Below are 27,884 nucleotides of genomic sequence, written 5' to 3' on the forward strand. Positions count from 1 at the left end.
GGGCTGTCACAATTATTACATAATCACAATTATTTGACACTAATCGCGATTATTTTTCATAATCGTCATAATCGTTTCCATGTTGAAAACTGTTCATATATTTTTATTAGAAAAATAGTGGAAATAGCCGATCTACAAGCTTGTAAATCAGCTATTTCCACTATCATTTTTTCTTTTTCAAGTATAATGTTGTCAAATATGTCTGTAATTTCTTTGTATATTTAGGTTATGTTTCATATCTACCATGTGCAACTTCAAAGCCTAAAAGCCAAACAGAAATGTAATTGTCAACGACAAAAACACAATTAAATCGTTAATTGCTATTATTTGAGTGACAATTAATCGTCATGTAAAATGTCATAATCGTTTTCTTGAGACCCAAAAGATACATTTGGAGTCTCGCAGGGGAACCCAAGCGTACAATACATGCATTATGAATTATTCAAATACAGTGCAAAATAGAAGATCTACAAGCTAAAACTGTGTGTCAATGTGACATCGTCTCTCCACCATGTGTTGTGTTGACCCCGGGGCCCCAGACAGAGGCGGGGCCCCCAGACAGAGGGCGGGGCCCCAGACAGAGGCGGGGCCCCCAGACAGAGGCGGGGGTCCGAGCCTGGAGCATTCATGCTAGGGTACAGATGCAGCCAGCGGGAGCTTTGGACAGATGATCCATCATAAGGGTAGGGTTATCTAAACACTAACCAACAGCTGTGTGTGTAAAAGAGAGAGCCCCTTTTCCACTGCAGCTTTAGCACCACACGACACTACACTACACCACACCACATCGCACCACATACAAATATCTACATTTTCCATTAAACAAAAGTGCCCCTGTCTTTAAGAAACAAATTGACCCTTTTAACTGTGATTATAATACAATATAAATTTGTACTACAACTATCCTAGTTATAATGCACTATAATGGATTATAACTGTGATTATATTACACTAGTATAAAGTATTAATCATGTATTACTATGATAACTATAATACACTATAATAGGATTATAATTAAGTGGTTATAACACAATAGAATCTATCATCATGTATTACAACTATATCCTGGTGGTCTAAATGAAAATCCAGTGAGTGATCAGTCATTATGATGTGTTTGGTCCTGGTTTGGCCCAGCTCAGACCTACTCTAGATTGGATACTTTTTAGTACCACTTTCACACCACTCTACCCAGGTCCTTGTAGTGGAAAACCTGGCACAAGTGGGCGGTGTGGAGTGGTGTGGTGTTGGGCCATGTCAGTGGAAAAGGGGCTAAAGAAAGAGAGAGGAGAGAGACGAAAGAAGAGACAGACAGACAGACAGACAGACAGACAGACAGACAGACAGACAGACAGACAGACAGACAGACAGACAGGACAGACAGACAGACAGACAGACAGACAGACAGACAGAGACTCTCACATTCAGCTCTGTTCTAGCTCCTCTATCCTCACTCCTACAAGGTTATATAAAGAAGGGAAAGGACATCTACAGTATGATACAGTATGAAAACTCAGGGTTTCAAAGTTAACCCACAGAAAGATATTCACACACGTATGGATCAGTGGGTGCGCAGCAAGAACGGTATATTCTTTGTGACTTCAATTGTCAATTTGCCTGTGGGTTCGTGTGTGCAAGCAAGTGCAAAAGAGGTATTAAACAGTAAATGGGTCCTTGTGCATTGACTCCAAATGTAATTATCGTGATATTGTCCTCCTCCGTCATGCACTGGGATCAATTCACCTTTTATTTGCATATCCGGTACCATTTAAACCCTCTATAATTGGTAAAAGGTATTTTATAATATACGTCTTTTTTTTTACTCTATCAAAATGTCTTTGCTTAAAAAAAATGCTATTTTTTGGAAAACGTTCCGCCCCAGGATGATGGATTTGGATTATCGCGATAATATCGTGAATCACTGAAAGCTTTTGTCACAATAATGGTGATGTGACATTCTCCATACCTTCTTCTCTATGGAGGACAGCAGGTCTTTGAGGATGGCCAGCTTGGTCACCAGATTCTCCAGCTCCTGGTCCCCACCTTGGTTCACAGACTGGAGGAGAGAAGAGGGTGTTCAATAATCAATAGCACATATTTATGAAATAAGGAGAGGGCCATCTGGTGGAGTTAGCTGATTTGGCAAAGTGTGGAGTTAGAGGTTTTGTCCCAAAGCACTTTTTACTACTTTCCATTTGTTTCCATATTATTTTAACACTCAGCTGTAAAGGGTGTTCAATAGCCCTGATTTATGCCAAAAAAATCTAAAACCTGAAAAATGGAGTTAAGAGGTTTTGGCCAGACGATATACAAAGAAATGATTTGTATATATTTACAACTTGTACTTAAAAAAAAAAAACATTGATTACGAAAAAAAAAAACAAAAAAAAACATTGATAGTGGAAATAGCCGATCTATAAGCTCACAACGCGTTGCATCGCGATGCGTTGCGAGCTTGTAGATCGGCTATTTCCAGTATTTTTGAAAATGTTTGAAAATATATGAACATTTTTCAACATGGAAACGATTATGACGATTATGACAAAATAATTGCGATTAGACGATTATGTAATACCCGTAATTGTGACAGGCCTACGCACACGCGCGCACACACAGAGTTACACTTCGTCGTACGATGGAATGACGCAGCAACAAACAGCAAAATCCTGACTAGGGATGAAGCTTGTACATTGATTTATTGTTAACAAGCACCTTATCGATCCTGTTTATTGAGCCGGGCTTTTATCAAGCCCACTATTGAGTGTTTTCTAATATTTACCAGTTCTGAACAGAACTGGTATCTTTTTTTATCGGCCAGTTGTTGTGACTGTGAGTTTGTGGCTGACCATCATCTAAAATTAGATGAAGATGACAAAAGTTAAACATCTTTTTGCCTATCATTACAACAACCATTCATTAATGTGCAATGTTAAATGGCTATATTATGAATAATACTGTAATGATTACAGTAAATCTCCATGTCTCTTCAGCTCTTAACAGTGAATGCATATTAATTTAACAAATATATCACTACATTTTATTAGGGCCTTCAAATACAGTAATTTTGCAAGGGTAATGTTGTGTGGTTGTAGCACGGCTATTTTTGTCATTTGACAGAGTATAATATGTAGGTTAGGCCTGTCACGATAATTACATAATCATCTAATCGCAGTTATTTGACATAATCACAATTATTTTGTCATAATCGTTCACATGTTAAAATGTTCATATATTTTCAAACACTTTCAAAAATAGTGTAAATAGCTGATCTAGAAGCTCACAAGCTTGTGAGCTTGTAGATCAGCTATTTCCACTATCAACGTTCTTTTTTAAGTATAAAGTTGTCAAATATCAATATAATTTCTTTGCATATTTAGGTTACGTGTCAAATCTGCCATGTGCAACTTCAAAGCCTACAAGCCACAATTAAATTGTTAATCGCAATTATCTGAGTGACAATGAATCGTCATGTAAAATGTCATATCATGACAGCCCTAACATAGGTTATCATGTGACGTTGTGTAGCAAACAGGGCCATCATCAGGAAGACATAAAAAACGAACAAACGACGGAAGTAGAAGGGGGGGGGGGGGGGGGGGGGGGGGGGGGGGGGGACAGCTCCAAAAGAATGACTTCAGAGTCTGATTCAAGGACACCTATACACAGCACAATCCTGAGTGCAATGGGAGGTTAAAAGGCTCTTACATTCTAAAGGTGTTTACATGACAAATAAGCAATCCGAAAATGTATGAGCAAATATTTAGCATCAAACTATTCATATAGTTCAGGTTCAGGTTGTATCGTTTATTGCTGCATAATCAGGCCACGATTAACGCACAGCCTGGGCCAAAGGGGCTCCACATGATGTGGGTGAGCGACGTGTAACCCCCCGCCTCCACCGGGCGCGTTGAGCGTCGCGTCTACGCTGGGAACACTCCCGTTTTAATGAAGGGTGCTCCACTCACTGCCCACGTCAACGTCGGACGCTCAAATTCGCCCCGGTTCATTTCATCATTCATGCTCTGTTACAGTGGTTCTCAACGCGAGGCCCCTTGGGGACCCCCAGAGGTCATTTAAGGGCTTCCAGGGGGGCCCCAGCTGAATGACTGATAGTTACTGTAGGTTCCAAATGGACCCTTATGGGTGTGTAACTCAGAGAGCATACAATTGGTTCCAAATTGCAATTGTGGGGTTGTAACTGGAGAGAGTGTACAAATGAAACCAAATGGACCATTATATGGAGTCCAATCACTGCTATTTATACACTCTGAGTTAAATTAACACTGAGGATTCTTCAATTTAAAGGAGTAGTTCACCCCCAAAATGACTTTTTTTCTATTGATTACTCACACCATGGAGATTTGGAGTTCAATCATATTTTTTGTTTTTTGTTGCATTCCTAGGACACATTTTTTATAAAATACATTTACACCCATTGATTCCGGATCAATGGGGGTACATTTACTAATTACAATTACAATTTGTCATAGGAATGAGACAAATACAAACAAATATTATTGAACTCAATTCTCCATGGCGTGAGTAATCAATAGAAACAAAGTCATTTCGGGCGTAGTCTCGCGTAGCCAGACAACTATTCCACAATCTCCGAATGCTATAGAGTCTGGAACGGCAGCTCCTGAACGGCGAGTATTGGAAGTAGCCGCTGCTGCACTGAACTGTAGTCCCATTGGAAACATAACAGAAACACAATAGCTCAGACAAAGTCATTCGAGCGGCTTATTCTTGTTATACGTGTATAGTTTAAGAAAACGTTTGAAAACATCATGGAAGTAACACCAATAACACCAGAGAAAGACGAAATAACGCACCCAAAAATATTGAAAGGAGATATAACGCTTCCAGTAGGACATGTTATTGTTACTGCACCAAGCGAGCGGTTGCGTCACATCCGCTTTATCACGCACTCATCGTTTCTATTTCCGTGCCCCAGACTGTATGCCGGGAGCATTTGCAAATCGCGGGGGCAACAGTCTGGCCACGCGAGACTATTTCGGGGGTGAACTACTCCTTTAAGAGAGAGATTCAAACTCCGGATTTCCAGAGTTACGCGGTCGGCGCGTCAACAACAGGGTCAAACCGCCGCCAGCCTCCGGGATGCACCAAGGTCAACCTCTCTCAACACACCTGATATTGTTGACATAATGTCCAGACACAACCCGGGCCCTGGCGCTTCAGAGCCTCTATTTATACCAGCGCAGGGGTTGGAGACGCTGAGAGAACGTGGCCGTGTTCAGTGGTGTCAGTTCAGAAAAGGCTAAGGTATGGCAACATGACTGGTGTCTTGCACGCGCCACAATACCTTGTTAAAGTGACCATTTTGTTAAATTTTGTAGTTGTTTTACTGTAATTTAACAACATAATAATAGAGATAGACAAAGAGACATTCATGGATTTATATTTAAAGGTATCTTCCCCCCTGGACCCACGGTATGGCAGCTGCATACCCCTGCCATACCCAGTTGACGCCCATGGCCATGTTGTTTCTTATAAGCCCCTTGTGTGCAACAGAAACAGGAAAGGGAAGACAATGGCAGGTCATGTGACTGTTTACAGATGCAACAGAGAGCAACGCCACTCAGCGCAAAACAAAGCGAAAAAAGAAATACACAAATGGACACGCAAAATCTGACCGAAACCCATGCATGTGGCCTGGTGAATACACAGTACTGTACACAGACACACATACACAATTCGTAGGCGCAGGATAATGCTAGCACAGGATATAGTGTGTGTGTGTGTGTGTGTGTGTGTGTGTGTATCTGTCCGTCCCCAGGAACTGTTATTCTCTCCTGGAGACAAAGAGCTCTTTCCTCATGACCCCCAATGCACTCGGGAGCAGTGTGTGTGTGTGTGTGTGTGTGTGTGTGTGTGTGTGTGTGTGTGTGTGCGTGCGTGCGTGCGTGCGTGCGTGCGTGCGTATCTGTTTTCCTATAAGCTCTGTGGGGCAAATTCACAAAAGGACTGTGTGGCTTTTTGCCCCTGCTGTGCTGATCCCATACAAATAACACCAAAACAAGCCTTTTTATTCTAAAAGGGAATCTCCATATATTATGTTGTATTTGCATTTTAAAATGTGTCAGGTGTGTACAGAAGCTTTCAGCCTGCAGTGTACTTGCAAGCACCCAGCAGCCTTTCAGAGAGACTACAGTATGGCACCCTGAGTTGTCTGGCCTGAAAGTCTAAACCGGGGGTCTTCAACAGGGGGTCCAGGACCCCCAGGGGGTCCTCAGAGTTACTACAGGGGGTTCCCCAAATCTTTGAGTGATGGAAACCTTTTTTTCTCCTTTTTATATTAACTACTTGAACCCTAGCTTCCATATTCAGAGAACTTTAGCCAAAAATAGCAGATCTACAAACTTGTAGATCGGCTATTTTTGGCAAAGAGCTTTGGTATAGAGGGGAAAAAGAGCAGACCAAGTACAGAGTGAAAGGTCAAGTTTATAAAGTATTGACGGTTCAAGTGGTTAAATATCTGAAAACAAAAATTGACATGAATCCAAAATACACTGATGATTGTGCTGTCAAACAATGAAACTATATGGAATCTATGAACAGGTTGTGGGGGTCCCTGCTTCATCTCTCTCTCAACTAAGGGGTCCTTGGCCTGAAAACGTTGAAAAAGTTTTCTTTAAAACGTATATTGCTCAGTATCAGTGGAGCTCATCTCACTATTCTTCTTACCACGGATGGGTAAGATAAGATTTCACAGCCGCACCCACACCCACCTGTTGGATCATCTTGGAGACCATGAAGGCACTCTGCTGATCAAATACTTTAGACAGAATCTCCAGTCCAGAAAGAACCTTATCCACCTCTCTGTAGGAGGAGGAGGGAGGGGGAGAGAGAGAGAGAGAGAGAGAGAGAGAGAGAGAGAGAGAGAGAGAGAGAGAGAGAGAGAATAGAGGCATGTAAGAAACATACACAAGTCTATGTTTGTATGCACATGCATGTGTAACAAAGTGTATGGCCATTGCAGTGAATTTACACGTCTGTATTCTTGTGCATGCGTATATCTACCCACGTGTACATTTGAGTGTGTATATACTCGTGTGTATATACTCGTGTGTGTGTGTGTGTGTGTGTGTTTGTGTGTGTGTGTGTGTGTGTGTGGAACACAATAATTGTATCGTGGAGATTGTATTTATCGTGACATCGTCCTGTCATACACTGGGATCAATTCACCTTTTATTTGCCGAGCTGCATATCCAGTACCACTTAAACCCTCTTGAATTGGCAATAGGTACTTGTAATATGCATACTTGATAGTCTTTTTTTTCCCACTCTATCAAATGTCTTTCCCAAAAAATAGCCTATTTACAAGCTCACAACGCGATGCGTTGTGAGCTTGTAGATCTGCTATTTTTTGGCAAATGTTCCGCCCCAGGATAATGGATTTTGATTATATAATATAATATAATAATATTGTAAATCGTGATTTATTTGGTCACAATAATCGTGATATGAAATTCTCATACTGTCCCATCCCTAATGCATACGTGTGTTTAGGGCTGTCACAATTATTACATAATCGTCTAATCGCAGTTATTTGACATAATCGCAATTATCTTGTGATAATCGTCATAATCGTTTACATGTTGAAAAATGTTTATATATGTTCAAACATTGAAAAGAATAGTGGAAATAGCAGATCTATTTCCACTATCAATGTTCTTTTTAAAGTGTAAAGTTGTGTCAAATATGTCAGTAATTTCTTTGTATATTTAGGTTATGTGTCATATCTGCCATGTGCAACTTCAAAGCCTAAAAGCCAAACAGAAATGTAATTGTCATCGACAAAAACACAATTAAATCGTTAATCGCAATTATTTGAGTGACAATTAATCGTCATTTAAAATGTCATAATCCTGACAGCCCTACATACGCGTGTCAGCGTGTGTGTGTGTGTGTGTGTGTGTGTGTGTGTGTGTGTGTGTGTGTGTGTGTGTGTGTGTGTGTGTGTGTGTGACCAAAGTCATTAAATACCAGCCGCTCCTACGAACCATCACAGAGCTAGGCTATAGGTGCAATCTATTTGTGTTCATCTTTGGCAGCCTTGGACATGATGTACATAGGTTGGTTGTAAGAGGCTTCCAACAACTTGGGATGCCAAAAAAAAAACGGCTTGCAAAGTTCTGTGCAATCTCTTCTACTATCGGTAGTCGCCAAATATGGCGAAGGCGTTGTTACATGTACCCTTGACTGGTGTGTGGTTATTGGATATTTGTCCAGGATTTGCTGACTGTACATTATTTACAGCCCCTTGTAATATTTGTGTCCTTGTACTGTATCTCCAGGGCCGGTTCCTGGCATAAGCAACATAAGCGGCCGCTTAGGGCCACAACCAATAAGGGGGCCACATCACAGGAAGAAGATATTTTTCAAACATATTGTTACATTATGTCATGTATCCCCTATCCAAAAACTAGCGTTATTATTTTAATATGCGCTCCCCTTCCTCCTTCCTCATAATCCCAAACTTCACTCTAGGCCTGGCTGCCTGTACTTGATTCATGAGCAAGTCAATATGCCTCCAAAAAGAACATTTCGATCTGGTGCTACAGATTATTTTAGGTGGCCCCTCACTAACGGATGCGCGGGTACGCGCGCATCCGTTAGTGAGGGGCCACCTAAAATAATGCATAGGGCTACTTGAGTCCTAGAACCGGCACTGTGTATCTCTTATGTGGACATAAATAAATGATTGAAATGTGTGTGTGTGTGTGCTAGTGTCAGTCTCACCCGTTGAGTCGTTTGCAGGAGGCCACCAGGGTCTTGTTGAGGTGAGGCAGAGCACAGGCTCCCTGTTTAACAGCCTCCAGGTCCAGAGCGTAGCTGCCCTTCAGGTACTCATGGGAGATGGTGCTGAGACCGTTGGCCGCCGGAGAGCTGAGGCACGCACGCGCACGCACGCGCACGCACACACACACACACACACACACACACACACACACACACACACACACACACACACACACACACACACACACACACACACACACACACACACACACACACACACACACACACACACACACACACACACACACACACACACACAGGGACGTGCAGAGAATGTTAGAGAGGCAGGAGCTGACATTTCTTGTGGTGAAAATATTGAAAATAGCTCAGAGCTTGGAGGACGGCACTTCATAACACACTTTCGGTCCTTCATAACACACTAAACTAAGCATAAAAAAGGCAATACTGGAGACTTGGTGTGGATTTCTGGAAAGAGAGGGCAATTCTTTCAACATAAGATGCTGCATTCAAGTTCAGGAGAGTTTGGACAAGGCAATTCTCTTGAATGCTGCCTTCAGGTATGGCATGGAAAGAGAGAGTTTGCAATTATTTCACCCTATAGTAAAAACTGCATTCATGGTCTGGAGAGGGCACTTTTTACAGACGGATAAAAGGGCAGGGGCCCAAGCCCCCTTTGATGTCTATGTGTGCACGTGCCTGACACGCATGCACGCATGCATGCATGCACGCACGCACGCGTGCAGAAATGCAAATGGTATTGCATTACTGGTCCATATCTAGACAACGATATCAGTTACTTTTTTCATATCATTATACGGAAAGGTGACCCTGAAAGGGAACTGTACAGTGATGACATACGAGTGGAGGAAGTTAACGTTTGGCATTCGATACTAGATGTATTCACAATGATCTGGAGTCTGGAAGCCTCCGTATACCGTATATCGTTGCAGGTAGAAACATCTTATCCCCATATTCTAACATTTTGTGTTTTTCTGTATATTAACGCCCCACTTGATCATAATACAGCGTCACACACACGCATCAAAAGTGAGGGAGAGTGAATACATTTTGCGGCAACGGCACCTGCCGCGATGCTGCCGCGGCAGATGCCGGACCGGTACCTAACCCTAACCTTAATCCTAACCTCAGTAAAACTATACCTAACCCTAACCCTAACCCTAACCTCAGTAAAACTATACCTAAACCTAACCTTAACCAACTGTAGTTCCGTGCGGTGGTGGCTGCCGCGGCAGTTACCGGCGTTGCCGGTCCTACTGCCGGCGACAGAGCGCGACTGCCGGTTTAACTGCCGGTCCGTGCGGCGGCCGCCGGTCCTACTGCCGGGGGCTTTTAAGCCGTGACATCATTTTGTAGGCAGAGGAGAATCTGCCCCCAGAGCATTTTCTGTCCCTCGCTATTTCAAAAAACAACGACTAAAAAATAACGACTAAAGTATAATTCTAACACTTTCCTTTCAACAACAAAGAGAAGAAAAATGTGTAAATAGTAAAAATAGTAAAAAGATTCACGGAAACTGGGGGCAGAAATTCTCCTCTGCCTACAAAATGATGTCATACTTAACAGCCCCACTGCCGGGACTGCCGGTCGAACTTTAGTTAGTTAGAACATGTCTATGTTAGAACATGTCTGAAAATAACCGTTAGTTGCAGCCCTACTCAAAAGAGGAACGTTAAAGTCCAAGCATCTCTGAAACGTCTTCAACCAGGATATAAATATACAGTATATATGTACTGTATGCAAGTGCAGTCAGGAATTCCACATTCACCAATTTCCTCAAAACAGAAAAACTGACTCACTGTCTACCCAAGATTGCTCGCTCGCTCGATCGCGTACACACGGCATCGCTCGTGCGCACACACAAACAAACACACACACACACACACACACACACACACACACACACACACACACACACACACACACACACACACACACACACACACACACACACACACACACACACACACACACACACACACACACACACACACACACACACACACACTGAAGTAAAAACATCATTCACAGATGAAACACTATAAAACATGTTCTGACCGGTCCAGCGCTCCAGTAGGTTTTATTTGGGTATTCTCTCCTGAAGTGTCCAGGTATTATTTCTCACACACGTTACTTGCTGCAGTGTCACTTAAAGGTGATACACCATGCATTTAAAAAGTATTTATGTCATATTGTTTATGTCCCAAAAACGTTTTTCAAAAGGTTTGAGGCTAAATTACCACTCTTGAATAGAGAGTCTCTCATTTTTGAATGGCTCTCAGAGCATTTTCAGCTGCAGTACCACCTTTGGCCTGAACTGCGCCACCCCCCCCCCCCCCAAAAAAAAATCTTTTTGGAAAAAAAAAATCTTTTTGATAAAAAAAATCTTTTTGAAAAAAATCTGGACAGCCTGTTTTGAGAACCCGTGGGATGCTTTTAAACTCCACCTTCCCAAAACCAGAGAAAGACACAACAGTCTGAAATGGGACTTTGTGAGGATAGAAGGTGCTAGTGGGACCCCAAAAAAAGGTTTTAAAATAGGAAAAGTGAATTTTCATGGTGTATCACCTTTAAAGGACAACTTTGTTTTTTTACAACAAGGGTTCATATTTTAGATTGTAAATAGAGAAAAGAAAAGTGTCAAATCTGTTCATTTACTGCTTTCTATAGTTTTAGCGATTTTAATCATTTTGATTTCAGTGGTTGGGGGCATGCGCACAAGTGGCTAAATATGTATTTTTAGACACAATAAGCCCCGAGATGCACCGCAATCTTTCATGGGCAGATGTGACTTACGGGGGCTAGTAGTGTTACTGTAAATAGTGATAAAGAAATCGCCGGCTTATTGTGTCTAAAAACACATATTTAACTACTTGTACGCATGCCCCCACCCACTGAAATCAAAATTCGCTAAAACGATAGAAAGAAGTAAATGAAAGCATTTTAACACTTTGTAAGCCACGGGGAGCCCCTTAATGTTAAAACCGTAGTATATCGCACATCCCAGCAAGGAGTCTCAGCCACGCCGTACTTTCCCGGACTTTGTCATTAAAACCGGAATAAATGATTTTGATCCGAAAATCGGCAATCGTCTAACCTTCCCTAGTCACCGCTCGTCCATCGGTGGCTCGTGGCTGCTCTGACATGAAACAGAAGTGACTCTCATGGCATCTCCTTCTTCAGCCTTCCTTCCTCCCACCCACTTGTTGTTTGGACGTTAGCACTAGCAGAGCTGGAGTGCTAGGTGCTAGGGCTGCAAGCGAACCTTCAGGGATTCGAACGTTCGTTCGTTACATTGGCAAACGAAGTTCGAAATTAATGGGTTCAGGTTTTTTTCTTTTTTTTTTCTTCTTTTTTTTTACACGAAAAATAATTATCAGAATGTGATAGGCCTATTCAGAATATCACAGTAGTAGAGATAACCAAATACGAAATAAGTTAGGCCTACCGGTAAACACTAACAGTTAATGGTGACCGTTAAAGTAGTTATAAAATGCACCAGAACAGCTTGGAGCGATCAAGGACCGTCCTCCGCTCCAATTCCGCTCCTGTTTGGGGCCGCGAACCATTACAGCGCCTCGCTGACACACGCTTGTTGACAGACAGTAAAGTGAGAGGCAGGACTCTGAGCTGGGCAGAGAGAGACTTGTGTGTGCTCTGAACAGCGAACACCCATCCACGCATCCAAAGATTAAACAGCCTTTCTCCTAAGCATGAGCAAAGATGGATTTCATTGCAACCACCTAAAGGATCTATAATGCGATTTCTGGGGTTGTTACATCGAGACCAGTTCAGCCCGAACGCGACGCGCTCCGACGCATTCACCAAGTCTAATCATCATCCGTGCGACTCCGCTATACATTGAGCCTGTTCGTCAACAAACTGTGCAACATTTTCTCCGATTGGGTTGGATTTTCCAAGTGTTAGCCTACGTGTTAATGCGGCCACGCATCCACGCGTTTTCAATGGTTTAAACAGCGCATTTAAAACATTTCCTACACTGTTTTAGCTGGTTAAAGGTACAGTATGTTCGATGGTTCGGTGAACCGAACGAACCATCGAACGTTCGATGGTCCGTTCGGAAAATCCCCCCGAAGTTCGAATCCCTAAAACAGGGCTAGATTACAGCCCTACTAGGTGCTAGGCTATCCAAAGTGGACACATCGACTGTTCAGTCACTCCTGGACTATATGCATGGATCGTTATGCGCGCGGATCGCGCACGCGAAACGCACGGGGAGATCGATGCTCGGCCAAAACCACCACTTTATCCCAACGGAGATCGAGAAAATCACGGTGAGCTAATGACCTGGGGGAAAAAAAGAAAGAAAAAACAACGGCGCTGTCCAAGAAGGAGGGGCGGCGGGCTCATGTTTATAAACATAATATTATGTCTCAGATCACAATACAATAATAGAAATTTCACGGCTAATCTACCAACCACCATTCTATTTCGGACGGCAAAGGGTTAACACTCATCTTTTCTTTTCTCTAATCACAATCTAAAATATGAACTCTTGTTGTAAAAAAGGTTGTCCTTTAAGTCAAAGGAGCCTCAAAGGTTACCACATGCACGCACACACACACACACACACACACACACACACACACACGTGTTGCATCTACTTATGGTTAAATGTAATTTTGCTTTACCAGCAGAAATAGCAAGTAGACAGTCAAACCCAGACACAGCACCCTGTCTGTTGCAATGTTTGATGCATAAACACACACACACACACACACACACACACACACACACACACACACACACACGCACACGCACACGCACACACACACACCTTCCCTACCATACAGTAAGTCCTCCATCCTGTGTGAGCAGTGCGGTTTTTCAACAGGATGTGGTTTTCCTTTCTAGAGGGAGAGAGAGGGTCCCCCTGGGGCAACCGAGGATGTGTGTGTGTGTGTGTGTGTGTGTGTGTGTGTGTGTGTGTGTGTGTGTGTGCGCACATCACATGTAGCATAAGAGTGGTGTAAGTGTTTACCTAGTTGTTTTTTACTGGCCATGGTTATCTGTGTTGTGATGTGTTTCTCTGTGTCAGAACAGGTCAGCTATATTGTGATGTTATTGTGCTGTCAGAAGAGTGACAGACATGAGCTGGAGGCTTTCATACTAAGTAGCGTCCTACGGTCGCTGTAGGTGTAGCAGTAAGATTTTGTGTGTTGTTCATAGATTTTTTTTATTTATATTTTCACTTAACCCCAATGACATCTTGATTATAATGCATTATAAAATGATTATAATGTATTACAACTAAGATAATTATAATACACTATAATGCTGGACGAAAAAAGTCATGACCCTCCCTTTCAAAATAGGGGAGCGTATATACGCAAGACCTCTGTCTGTGGGAGGTCTGGGGTGTCTTTCACAATAAGAGCATGTATCTTATATATACATTCCTTCAAAAGCCGCATCCCACTTCCAAGCCCATTCACGCCCACTTCACATCGACTTCAACTCATAGGTAGCTGCTAGAACGTAAGGAATACCGCCCATAACTCTATCATTGGCCCCCCGTTGCCATGGTGACCGCCGTTCATTGGCTCGTATTCCCAGCTATGGGACCGGCGGATCCAATTTCAACCGAGGGGGGCGTAGCCAGAACACACACACACACACACACACACACACACACACACACACACACACAAAAATAGCTAATAGTTAGCTCACAACTTTCCACTTTTCTCTTTCACCTCAATCGCAGTAACATCCGTATACACCACTTGGCTAGGACTGATCACGTGGCACACGGAGTTCTTAACCGGAAGTGCGTCCGGCGGTCAAATATGTCCGACCGGAAACGTGCGCTGCGCCACAATAGTTCCGCCACAATAGTTCCGCCACAATAGTTCCGCCACAATAGTTCCCCCCCAAAAAAATTTTTTTTTTTAAATTTTTTTTCCCTTTTTTTTTTTTTTTTTACTTTTTTTTAAATTTATTTATTTTATTTTATTTTTTACTTTTCTTTTTCCAAAAACTTTTTTTTTTTGAAAAAAAAGTTTTTTAGTAAAGAAGCGGGCGTGGACTCTAGATGTGAGCGGCCCGAAGGGCCGCAAACCTCTAGTAAGACACGTACCTCTCTGTGGGAGGACTGGGGTGTCTTTCACAATAAGAGCGTGTAGGGTACCTCTCTGTGGGAGGTCTGGGGTGTCTTTCACAATAAGAGCGTGTACGGTACCTCTCTGGGGGAGGTCTGGGGTGTCTTTCACAATAAGAGCGTGTACGGTACCTCTCTGTGGGAGGTCTGGGGTGTCTTTCACAATAAGAGCGTGTACGGTACCTCTCTGTGGGAGGTCTGGGGTGTCTTTCACAATAAGAGCGTGGGGTGTCTTTCACAATAAGAGCGTGTACGGTACCTCTCTGTGCGAGGTCTGGGGTGTCTTTCACAATAAGAGCGTGTACGGTACCTCTCTGTGGGGGTCTCTGGTCCTGGGGGGGTAGAGGTGGAGGCGGAACGTGGTGGGAGGGGCGGCTTCTCATCCTCCCCATCTGCCAATCAGAGAACAGGACAAAGAGAGGATTTGAATGTATTTTATACACTTTATAACTTCTTAGAGCAGGGGTCTTCAAAAGGGGGTCCGGGACCCTTTCCTCAGAGTTATTACAGGGGGTCCTCCAAATCTTTGTGTGATAGAAATGTTTTTTTTCCTCTTTTTTTATATTAACTCATCTGACGCCGATCCCGCGAATACTCGCGAAATATTAAAAAGGTACAGTATACAGTAAAGCTGGCAATGGCTACGTACCGTCAGTTGAAAAGTGCTGGCACAGGTGGACTCATCATCACGCATCCACGTGCACACAATAGTGCATCCATAACATGGAAGCCAACGGCCATTCTCATCTTTAATGTCCATTTTCTCCAAAAAACACTTTTGATGCCAAGGATGGCATTGGATTCTTGCTAAAATAGCAAAAGTATAAAGGGATCCATCTTCCACTCCTGTTTACATCTGCACCAGAACTACTTCCTGGTCAATCGTAAAGCTCGTCAAGTAGGAATTGTTTGCGCATTCTACTTCTGGCCTTCAAAATAAGAGACTGGCCGCGGACGGAGCAGGCAGCCGGCGCCTTGGACTTTTAACCCTTTCATTTCTGGAGCACTAAATGGGTTAACCACTTGAACCCTAGCGTCCATATTCTGAGACTTTAGCCAAAAATAGCTGATCTACAAGATCACAACGCCTCGCGCTGCGAGGCGTTGTGATCAGACTAAGTACAAAGTGAAAGGTCAAGTTTATTAACTCATTGACTGCCAAGGCACGAGTTTCACGAGTTATTGCAGTACTCCCAGGCTGCCACAGCCCGAGTTTCCCGAGTTGGAAGCCATTTTGAAAAAAAAAAAAAAAATTTTTTTTTTTTTCCAAAATTTTTTTTATAAAAAAATTTCTAAAAATGCCTCAAATGTATTAGGCATGATCACAATTGTGAAATTGCATGTTTAGCCCCATAACAAACACATCTTTCAAAATGTCAAAAATGGCTGTTTTGTCTGACTTTGAAGGCTTGTAACTCATGAAGGCCTGAACGGATTTCCAAGCGTATTTTTTTGTTTGAAAGCTTTTAAAAAGTACTACACATATAATGCATATATGGTGCATGGGCGTGCACGATCCGTGCACAAAAGATTGATCCGTGCACTCGAAATTTAGGAAGGTGGCAGTGTTTGTTTTGTCTGACTTTGAAGGCTTGTAACTCATGAAGGCCTGAACGGATTTCCAAGCGGATTTTTTTGTTTGAAAGCTGTTAAAAAGTACTACACATATGATGCATATATGGTGCATGGGCGTGCACGATCCGTGCACTAAAAATTGATCCGTGCACTAGAAATCTAGGATAGTGGCAGTCTGGTACTTGGGGGCCATCTTGAAATGGCATTCAATGAGTTAAGTATTGACGATTCAAGTGTTAAATATCTGAAAACACAAATTGACATGAATCCAAAATACACTGATGATTATGCCGTGAACCGATGAAACTATATGGAATCTTTCAAAAGGTTGTGGGGGTCCCTGCTTCATCTCTCTCTCAACTAAGGGGTCCTTGGCCTGAAAACGTTGAAGACCACTGTCTTAGAGGCATAATAAGTAACTTTGTCCTGTGTGATTCAATTTTTTTTTAACAATCATTCCACTCTATACCAGCAGTTATATCAGCCTCTGGAGTATAGTGTGGTGGTGTTTACCTGCATAAACACAATGCACTCTGGCTGTAATGTGTTTGTGATTTGTATCAATTTGGGGGTCCTTGGCAAGAAAAAGGCCTTTGTAGAATGGGCCTCAGGTGGGTTAACACTTATAATCCATTATAGCCATTATTTTGGTAATTATTTGGCTATAGAGTGCCGGCCGGCATTAACTTGCGCTTTATTTTGAAGAGCCCCGGATGCCAAAATCAAGGCCATGTTGTGGAAATTCACGGCCTGTAATGGCGGCCGAGTATGTTTATTTTCACACGGAAATGAAAAATCCTAACCGTGGCCGATCCTCACGGCCCAGTGTCGCCGGGGGGAAAAAAGCAGTTCTCTGCATTCTCTGCGTTTTTGATTGCATCATGAATATGAATGTATACAGAGTTACAGACCTGAGTAGTCCCTGTCGTCATAATAAATAATTAAATATGGATGTGTTTACAGACTGTTATCATAATAAATAAGGATGTGTTTACAGACTGTCATCATAATAAATATGGATGTGTTTACAGACTGTCATCATAATAAATAAGGATGTGTTTACAGACTGACATCATAATAAATATGGATGTGTTTACAGACTGTCGTCATAATAAATATGGATGTGTTTACAGACTGTCATCATAATAAATAAGGATGTGTTTACAGACTGTCATCATAATAAATATGGATGTGTTTACAGACTGTCATCATAATAAATATGGATGTGTTTACAGACTGTCATCATAATAAATATGGATGTGTTTACAGACTGTCATCATAATAAATATGGATGTGTTCTGTTTACAGACTGTCATCATAATAAATATGGATGTGTTTACAGACTGTCATCATGTCATCATAATAAATAAGGATGTGTTTACAGACCTGAGTAGTCCCTGTCGTCAGTGATTGGCGTGTCCTCTCTGTCCACAGGGTAGAGCAGTGTGGAGACCAGACCCTGACTGGGCTGCAGGTACAACAACACCAGCTCTGGTAACGTCTTGAAGCGCTTCGGCTGAACCCCCTGAGATGTCTGAGAGAGAGACACACAGACAGAGATGAAAAACTCCCATACCTGCTGGGGGAAGTAAAACAATGTGCAAACACAGCAGCAACATTCGTGAGCTGCTGTGATAGAAGGATATCAAATGGAACACAACCACCTTAAAGACCATTGTATATAGCCTATCCCTGCTCTGCCTGCACGTAACCTTGGTGCTTTGGTGCATGAAAATGGTTACACCAGTACATATTTTGTTCCGATTGTATTGTATTGTAGTGTGTACCTTTCTGCTTTGGCAATGTAAACGTATGTTTTCTCATGCCAATAAAGCCCTTTGAATTGAAATTGAATTGAGAGAGAGACAGAGAGAGAGAGAGAGACAGACAGACAGAGAGAGAGACAGACAGACAGACAGAGAGAGATAGAAAGACAGAGAGAGGGAGAAAGACAAAGAGAGAAATGTAAGTTCCAACAGTTTTTCTTTATTCTAATTCAACTACAATAACAGTAAATACATAAAATCACACTGAATATAACCCAGACGTGACGACACAGACCAAACACTGAATCTTTGGCCTCCAAAACCCAATAAATCACACCAGTTGTGTTGAACCACTTAAAAGTCTTCTAGTCTGAGAGAACCGGACTCCAGTTACAACTCTACCCAGAACGCCCTCCCTCCCCCAAATCTTGGCCAACAATTGCAGATCTACAATATTGTAGATCTGCTATTCTAACTACGGAATCCCCCCAGTATTCCGTAGTTGTCGGGTGGAGACCTCGTATGTCCAAAACCGTTGTGTGCTTGTAGATCTGCTATTTTCACTAGTCTTGTGCAACAGGTCTTCTATGGTGAAGCAGGGCTTTACTTCAGTGTGTCACAACCACTGTGCCTGGGGACCTTTGGTGTGCCCCTGAGAAGGGTCAAGTGTGCCCCTTGAAACTGCTTGAAAGCCAGTATTGTATTTATCATTTTAAAAATGATTTAAACTAGTGAAAACAGCCGATCTACAAGCACACAACGCCTCGCGGTGCTTGTAGATCTGCTGTTTTCACTACTGTTGTGCGACAGAAACTACTTTGCGAAGAAACGTACACATCTGAAACTTGGAGATGCAAGGTTTCTTCCCAACAGTGACGATATTTACGCCCCCCTCTTATGTTGGTGTGCCCATGGATTCTTGGGACATGAAAAAAAGAAACACTGCTTTACTTGACCAAAAAAAAAACTACAAACCTGAAACTCTTAAGACAACTACGATATGGAGGCTGGGGTTCAACGAAGTGGTTAAAAACGAACAGACGTTTTCCTAACAGCTCTTTATAGAACTTAAGGGTCTGGGTGAACCCCAACATTATCATAAGACATATGACAGACACATGCCTATGATGTGGCCACAAGGACAGTCTGGAGGGTGCGCGTGTGTACGTGTGCGTGTGTGTGTGTGTGTGTGTGTGTGTGTGTGTGTGTGTGTGTGTGCGTGCGTGTGATAGCGTTAGGAAAGTGTGTGTACAGTATGTGTGTGTGTTGGTGGACAGGGGTGTCTGTGGGGAGGGGGGACTTCACAGCTGTTGGGCTGGGAGCACAAAGACTGCTGTGTGTGTGTGTGTGTGTGTGTGTGTGTGTGTGTGTGTGTGAGACAGACAGAGAGAGAGAGAGAGCACTGCTTTCCAGCTGCTACTGCGGAGCATATTCAGTTTTCACTCACTCACACACACACACGTCATAAACAGACACCAAAGCTCCTTGTGTGTGTGTGCGTGTGTTTGCGTGTGTGTGTTTGCGTGCGTGCGTGCGTGTGTGTGTGTGTACCTGAACAGCCAGAAATCCCTCTTCATCAGGTAGGATTCTGTATGTGTGGACGTGCTTCTGAAACCTATAGGGAGAGAAAGACATGTTTATTTATGTTTTATTATCTTATTCTAGTATACCTGTTTTTTCTTAGATGGATTGTTTTTCCATTCACACTTGCTTTGGTACTATAAAGTTATTTCCTGCAGAAAAAGGGTTAGCCTGGGGGAGGCCAAGGGGGGTCTGAGTGCACGCTAGGCATGAGCACGATATACGATAGCATTGTGTATCGCGTTAAAAAAACAGCTGCGATAACTGGATCGCAGGGTCCTGTAATTATCGCACCAAAAAAAAGTCAGGCAAGTGAAGTTTGCGGAGTGCGTATTTTCAGTAATATAATAGGCCTACTAGTAAGACGCCTCAGGACGAATTGCAGCCTTGCGAGGTCGCGCCATGTCTTGGCCATCTGGCCAGTGATGTATATCGGACCAGTTACCCATATATGGAGACCCCTGGTACCCATATATGGAGATCCAAGTACTGTATATGGAGATATGCTGTGAGAGCCCAAACATGCTTACTCAGTTATTCGTTATGTAAAAGTCCTATGACGTCTATGACATCTGACATCATACATGCAATCCCTTTTATGCCCATACATGGAGATCCCTGTCTGTAGAACCAGCCACACAGATATGGGCCATCTTGGCCCTCTGACTTGGCCATACATGGATTCTGTTAGTGTGGTATGTGGCCGATGTGGCCTCCATATATGGGCATTCCCATATGAAGTCCTGTTAGATATGGGCTTAATATTGATGACATCAGGGATCTCCATGTATGGGCATAAAAGGGATTATGTTAGTGTGGTTCCCCTGACATCACAGTGAAGTCAGAGTGTGATGTCAGAGTGCCAACCCCATTCTGTTAGAGTGGTTCCCCTGACATCACAGTGATGTCGCAGTGATGTGTCAGGGGAACCACAGTGTCAGGCGTCACAGACAGACAGAGATGTGGTCAAGCTGTGACCATTAACGTACTAAACTGCGACCTATGGTCGCAATGAGATATCAGTCTTCAGGGGATCGAGTGCTCAGTCTCTCTCTCTCTCCCCTGTCCCTCCCTCCCTCCTCACACACACACACACACACACAAACACACACACACACACACACACACACACACACACACACGCACACACTGCACTACTTGGTCACCCAGGCCTGCCACTGGTCACCAGCGGTATTTCCATGCTACAGACAAACATAGTTACACACGCAGTGAGGCATTGGAGACAGTGTGCCGCCGCTCCAAAAAGCTATATATTTAGCTATAAATTGACCCCCCCCCCGCCCCCCCCCCCCCCCAGGGCAAAATGTGTCAGCCGGAAACCCCAGTGAGCGAGAGAGAGATAGAGAAAGAGAGAGAGAGAGAGAGAAGTGAGAAATGCTCAGAGGAAGAGACAGTTCCTTCATGTAGATTTCTTCGTCCAAACTGACTAATTCCATGGGAAAATTCCATATTGATTGTGTGTGTGTGTGTGTGTGTGTGTGTGTGTGTGTGTGTGTGTGTGTGTGTGTGTGTGTGTGTGTGTGTGTGTGTGTGTGTGTGTGTGTGAGTGTGAGTATGTGTGAGTGTGAGTGTGAGAGTGAGAGAGAGAGAGAGAGAGAGAGAGAGAGAGAGAGGGGCCGCAGTAGTGAAGGTTCAACCTGTCACTGTCCATCATCATCATATGGTTGCTTTCGGGCAGAAACTTCTTTATCACCATATTTTAACTTTTTGTGTTTTTTCCGTAAATCAACTGCCTTCTTCATTACATACACTACGACGTGACACAAAAGCAGCAGATCGTCAAGCTCCAAATGCGGCGTAAAGAGACTCGTTTTGAGCTTGTGGATCTGCTATTTCCGTTAACCACTGGCGTCCTTACTCTAGGCAAAAAACAGCTGACCTGCAAGCTCACAACGTGTTGTTGTGAAGCATTTTGAACATCAGCTACTTTCAGAAAATACATTTAGTGTAGAGAGAAAACAGAACTATGGAGATTCTAATTACACATCCATTCTTTTCTTTTGGTCTCTTTTTTCTTTTTCTTTTTTCAACTGGCTATTTACCTTTACCATTCGGGTAAATCATTGCATGCACAATAAAATAGGCCTACTATTAGTATATACACAAAAATAAAATCTCACCACAGAAAATTGTAACCCTAATCTGCGATTTGTGAAACAGTGTGAAAGGAGCAACCCCACCCCACTAGAGCTGTGTTTCATAAACAATTTATTAGCACAAATTATGTAAAAGTATGATGTTTTGGTAGCCACACAGCCATCCAGTTGAAGACATTGCAGATTGAGACTTTAACCTTTGTCTTCTGTGAAATGTCTAAGAATATTAGAGTTTTCTGGAAGGTTGATAGGTTGCTAGTTTAACCTTGCCTGGTTCCAGACCACTCTCAGAGTGGACTGTTTCTCTGGTCTGGAGCCGAGTACATGAATCGGCAGTTTAGCAGCCAAAAACTGCGGCTGATCCAATGAGCGCGGGGGGTGGGGGTGGGTCTAACGAATATCCAATCCGCACAGCCGTTGAAACGATTCAAACGAAGTTCACACACAGGCAGGCTGAGGCAGGCAGGCAGGCGCACACACACACACACACACACACACACACACACACACACACACACACACACACACACACACACACACACACACACACACACACAGATTTCACCAAGCTGTTAAAGACCCAATGAAATGACTATTTTGGGTATTTTATTTTGAAGTTTCAGTTGGAAAAGGAAGCCTGTGTGTTTCTTTTTTTTTTTTTTTTAAACTTTGTTTTTTTTATTTTTGTATATAGTAAACAGGTCAACTTGGGCAGCAGTGATACAGAAAATAAAAAATTACAATGCAACAATTTTTAAACACTCGTTATGTTACGGTTCATACAGTCCATGTGTGAGAGGTCTTATTCCATCACAACTTCAGTCCGTTATAAAGTCCTCATTCTGATCCTCCAGAAACTACAGATCTGGTGTGCCTGTTAACAGACTTTCCAACGTCACATTCCCCGTCCCAGCAACATGCTGGACAGGTCTCCAGATACACCGGTGGAATAGTAAAATAAAACAAAAAAAAGTTGGGTAGATATGAGATGTACAAGGGAATAAACTAAAAACATGACAGGGGTAGAAATATAACACACTCAGGTACACAGATTGTCTCACAGAATATCCAGAATATCCATTTTCATGTAAAGTATCCATTTAAGCCAGTATTTATAAAACTTCTCCAAGCACAGCCTTACAGAAAAAGTAAGTTTTTCCATTTCATAAATGCTTCGTACAATGGCTGTCCACTCTTCCCTTTTTGGTGGTTCTTTGTCTAACCATTTTCGGGTTATTGCCTTCTTACCGGCTACCAATAATATTTTGAGGAGGTATTTGTCTGCTGTGCTGAGATCGGTTGGTATATTACACAAGTAAATGTTGGTGAAGTTACATTCCGTCTCAAATCCCATTATTGTGTTGATATCGGATATGATCTCTTGCAAGCCTGTGTGTTTCTGAACCAATCCGAGGGGACCAGCCCTTCAGGCGATGGGATTTAAAATCTGAGTAATGGGAGTAATGGGAGCCAGCAATGGGAAACAAACAGGTGAATGTAATCAAATGTTTATTTATATTCAAAAACTATCTATGTCATCACTTTTTGAATTTCTGTTCACAGGAAGTAATTAAGAATGGCCTATTTAGGCCTAAAAAAAAAAAAAAACCTTGGGTTCCGGTTGGCTGTAATTTTAGGGCTGAGTAGGTAGGGAATTTGTTTTATTTTATTTTTTATTTATATTTTTTTGTGGGCATGATGGGTAGCAAGGAATTTTATTTTATTTCCTCATGGGAAGGATGGGTAGGTAGTTTTTCTTTTTTTTTTTTTTTTTTCCTATGGCAATGATCGATATGCTTTTTTGCGGTTTTTTTTGTGCAAAACAAATGCTTGCAATGGATTCAGAACAATTAAAACACCTAGTTAGACCCCTCACAACCTACTTAAAGCATATTTTTTGGGAGTCATCTTTTCCTTATACACTTAGTATAGTGTATATAGTAAGTGAATGAGACCCAGAATTACCCTAGCTGAAGATTTTCCTAGGGATGTTGAATTTCAGTCTTTGTTAGATATGTTACTAGACACCTTTACGAACATATTGGTGAAGAAATTGTTTGGTAAGGAATTTATTCCCAGATTTGACAGCTATTCTGCAAGTTTTCCCTGACTACATCTATTGTGAGAAACAGAATATTCAGTTTTCAATAACAAAACATAAACCCAGCTTCTGCAGTGAACTAAAAGATGCTGTATTTACAGAAATAAAATATAGGCCTACAATAAAGAATATAAAGCAGCCTACATATATAGGCCTACAGATCCAAATAGCGAAGTTAGGGACTTGTCTTAGAAGACAAGCTTAAAATGCCACCCCTCAATGTTAATCTCAGACTCTGAGTTAAATTATTATATTACTGAGGTTACTGAACGGGACTCAAGTCAGGAGAGGAGGGAAGATGCAGTGTATTGATGAGCGTGTAGAACAGGGGTCCTCAAATACAAATCTTGAAGGTCCAGAAATATTTTTTTGAAACAGGTCCGGGTCCGAAAAAAAGGCGAAGGCGAAATAAGGCAGATACATTTATACAGTATGTACTGTATGTATGTATGTTTATTATAATCATTAGAATTGTTTATTTTAATTATTATTATTATTATTATTAAGGAACTTTGGAAATCTCAGTTGGAACTGTTACCCCTGCTACCCGATGCCGGATAAGCGGTTGAAGATGAATGGATGGATGGATGGATAATTATTTATGCATGTAGAGTAGGCTACATTATTTACCATTTATTGTGTAGCAATAAAACACTGGCTTATAGTTTAATTATTGGAAACTAAAGAGCCTAAATGCAATACCAATATTAGGCTTGTCGTTCAGAATGGAAAATAAAGTGGAACTTAGCGTGAGGGGGAGAGGATTACTTGACATTCAGTTGACACACGTACTGCACAAGCCAGACTGTGCTGATTGGTGATTGCCTATGTCAAATGACCGGTCAAATCACGGTCAACGAGTCATAGTTATTAACCTAACACAGCCTAGGATAGCTGGCAATAATATGCGACGACACATCACATTGTTAAAGACGCATGATCACGCATCGCGACCATTTCTCGTCTATGCAAGCAGTTGGAGCCTTACATCGTGGATTTTAATGTGTTGCTGTTGTCCTCTCCAATTGAACAGCCAAAGGTAGAAGATCTCTAAGTTATTAATCCAGTGGGAGCAATGGTTTCCAAGAGGTTTTAGCAACTTTTTTCAGGCAGCGAGCGGCATGAGTGTGTGGAGAGGGGAGGGGAGGGGGGAGCAGCTGCAGAGCAGACGTCGGAGGGAAGGAAAACCTTTGATCTGCAAGCCCACTGCACGTTGCATCCGCGACGCTTTGTGGGCTTGCAAATTGGCGGAGGGGTGTGTCTTGTGAGCCTGTGTATGTGTTTGAGCGAATGAGCACATACACACACCCACGCACACACACACACACACAAACGCACATCACACACAGTCAGTCCGATACAACTGTGCGGAGATTTCATTTCTCAGTAATGTGCCGCGGTCCGGTCGGAGGTGCCCCGCGGTCCGGACATGGACCGCGGTCCGCCTATTGAGGACCCCTGGTGTAGAACGTAAAAACGCTCGGTAGAACAGCTGTTATAAATCACAGATGATTAGTGGATTCTCCTCTATGAAAACGGACTGACTAATAACTTTATGAGTGTCAGCTTCATTCTGTCGCACAGGCAGAAGGAACGGGAGAACGGGACAATAGCCTTATAGCATGTAGCTAATTCATCATGGTTGAGGAAAATCAACAACAAACATCGATTATGTCACACCCCCGCATAATGGAGAATCGCGCACGGCCGCATCGCGATTTGCGATGCAAACGAATTGTTTAATATAAAACTTTTAAGAAGTCCACTCCACAGCCCACAACTCCACTACACGCAAAGTATGTTTACTTGTGTGCTCTCGTCTGTACTGCTCACTCAGTGGTGAGCGCTAGCCTAGTACAGGGAAAGCTGTAACGGGAGGCTTGAGAAAAGGAGCGCTTGATTTGTTAAAAAACAAAACTACCCTCTTCCGCATCCACATACATTACCACAGTACTGACAAAACGGGCGGAGCTGAGAACAACAAACAAGCTCCTCTTCTCACTGACTGCTGCTCGCTTCAGCTTGACGCATGAATAGTAAAACAAAACATTTGCGCACATGATATTTTAGACGAAAGAAAACTTTGATTAAACTTCGCGAATGTGGTCGCACCAAATATATTTTTTGTAAGACGTTTTTGATCGACTCGGTCGGATTTTGACTTAATTTTATTTATTTTCACTCCAAATGCCAATAAAATCATCTGGGTCGCACGTATTTAATAGGGTTGGTCGCCAACCGGAAACCAAAGAATTTTTTTGTTAGGCCTTAGGGACCTTTGATATAAATATACACAAAAATTGTTTATTTTCTATTTTTTTGGCATCTAGTGTTAGGTGTTTTAGAGCATATCACTACAGATATGCTCTAAAAGTGTGAAAAACATGTTTTTGATTTCACCCCGTCTTTAATGTTGATTACATGTTTCTGGTCGCAGTTCTGTGTGGAAGCAGTCACTGGCACAGACAGAGACACACACACACACACGCCGCGACCATGCGTCGCGATCACCGTGCGTCGCGATCACTCGAGCACGGTCGCACGCGTGCACGCTCGCAAAAAAGTCCCTCCCCCGTAAATCGCTCAGAATAGGGCACAGTTTCAGACTAAAGCGTGAGCTGAGTCTGAAATCAGGCTAAGTTTAACCACTTAACTCATTCGCTGCATTTTAAAAATGGCTGCCAAAGTCCATGGTTGCCACAAGTCTCCATAGACTTCCATGTAATTCAAAGTGGCTTGACATTAACTTTTTGAGGCACAAATTTCCCATTCACTTGTCTAGGCACAAAAGTCACTGGTCAATTTGCCATTTCAGTCTTTTTTATTCTTTTTTTCCTCTTTTTTTGGACTAATAAATAAGACCCCCTTGGCCCCCTCCACTCCACAGTCTGCATACAGCACAAAGCTGCTAGGAGCATCACAGAAGAAGTGAAACCAAAAACCACAGCTACAGTATAGTAGCAGGGCTTGACAATAACCTTTTGAGGCTGAGTGTCCTCTGGACAAGTACATTTCCCTTTCACTTGTCCAGGCACAAAAGTCACTTTGCCATTTCACAGTCGTTTTTATTTTATTTCTTTGGACAAATAAATAAGACCCCCTTGTCCCCCTCCACTCCACAGTCCACAGTCTATACAGCACAAAGCTGCTAGGAGCGTCACAGAAAAAGTGAACCCAAAAGCCACAAGTACATTTAAAGGAATATCAATCTAGAAAAAAGTATAATAACATAGGTAGACCACACACCTAATCAGTAAGAAACATCTAAAAACCTAAAAAATGCTATCTAGCTTCATGTGTGGTCATCGAGGGACGGGGAGCGTTACAGTAGTGCTATGGGTTTAGGTGGAGTCTGAAGAGGTGAGTCTTCAGTCCACGTGCTGTGAGCTTGTATATCTGCTATTTTTCAATAGTTAAAGCACAAAATAATGTGTAATAATGCGTTCCCAGTCTAAATGGGTTAAACCCGCTCGCCCTTTGAAGAACATTCATGGGGGGGGGGGGGGGGCGCAGTAAATCCTTGTACCCAGGGCCCAGAATTTGGTGCGACACCCCTGAGTAGCATCAACAACTGTGTAACAGTGAAAATGCAAGCATATAAATAGAAAACTATACAGGACCTAGAATTGATCCTTGTGGAGCACCACAAGACTTCAGAACCTGGCCACGGAACTCTCTTCGTTCCTGCAGCAAGGCTAGCGTGCAGATAATGCACACATTGCACAGCCTCTTGTGTAATATTGCTTAATTACGTCATCACACAATGACATCCAAACGTCGTCATCACAACAAATGCAATTGTGCTTTAAAAGTAAATTTCCAAT

General features: G+C 42.6%; 1 protein-coding gene across 1 annotated transcript in view; it reads right to left on the reverse strand.

Annotated features, from left to right (window-relative positions):
• The window catches only part of inppl1a (inositol polyphosphate phosphatase-like 1a), a gene marked incomplete at its 5' end in the record, with an annotated part of 94,651 nt that overhangs the window by 37,555 nt on the left and 29,212 nt on the right, over window positions 1-27,884 (reverse strand). Inside the window, 6 exon segments of the mRNA XM_080731329.1 lie at window positions 1,920-2,053; window positions 6,747-6,837; window positions 8,761-8,907; window positions 15,231-15,312; window positions 17,882-18,029; window positions 19,813-19,876. Of these exon segments, the coding sequence (XP_080587455.1) occupies window positions 1,920-2,053; window positions 6,747-6,837; window positions 8,761-8,907; window positions 15,231-15,312; window positions 17,882-18,029; window positions 19,813-19,876 (666 nt within the window).

This window comes from Nannobrachium achirus, assembly GCF_963921795.1.
Source record: "Nannobrachium achirus genome assembly, chromosome: 8".
In the NCBI taxonomy this organism is placed as follows: domain Eukaryota; kingdom Metazoa; phylum Chordata; class Actinopteri; order Myctophiformes; family Myctophidae; genus Nannobrachium; species Nannobrachium achirus.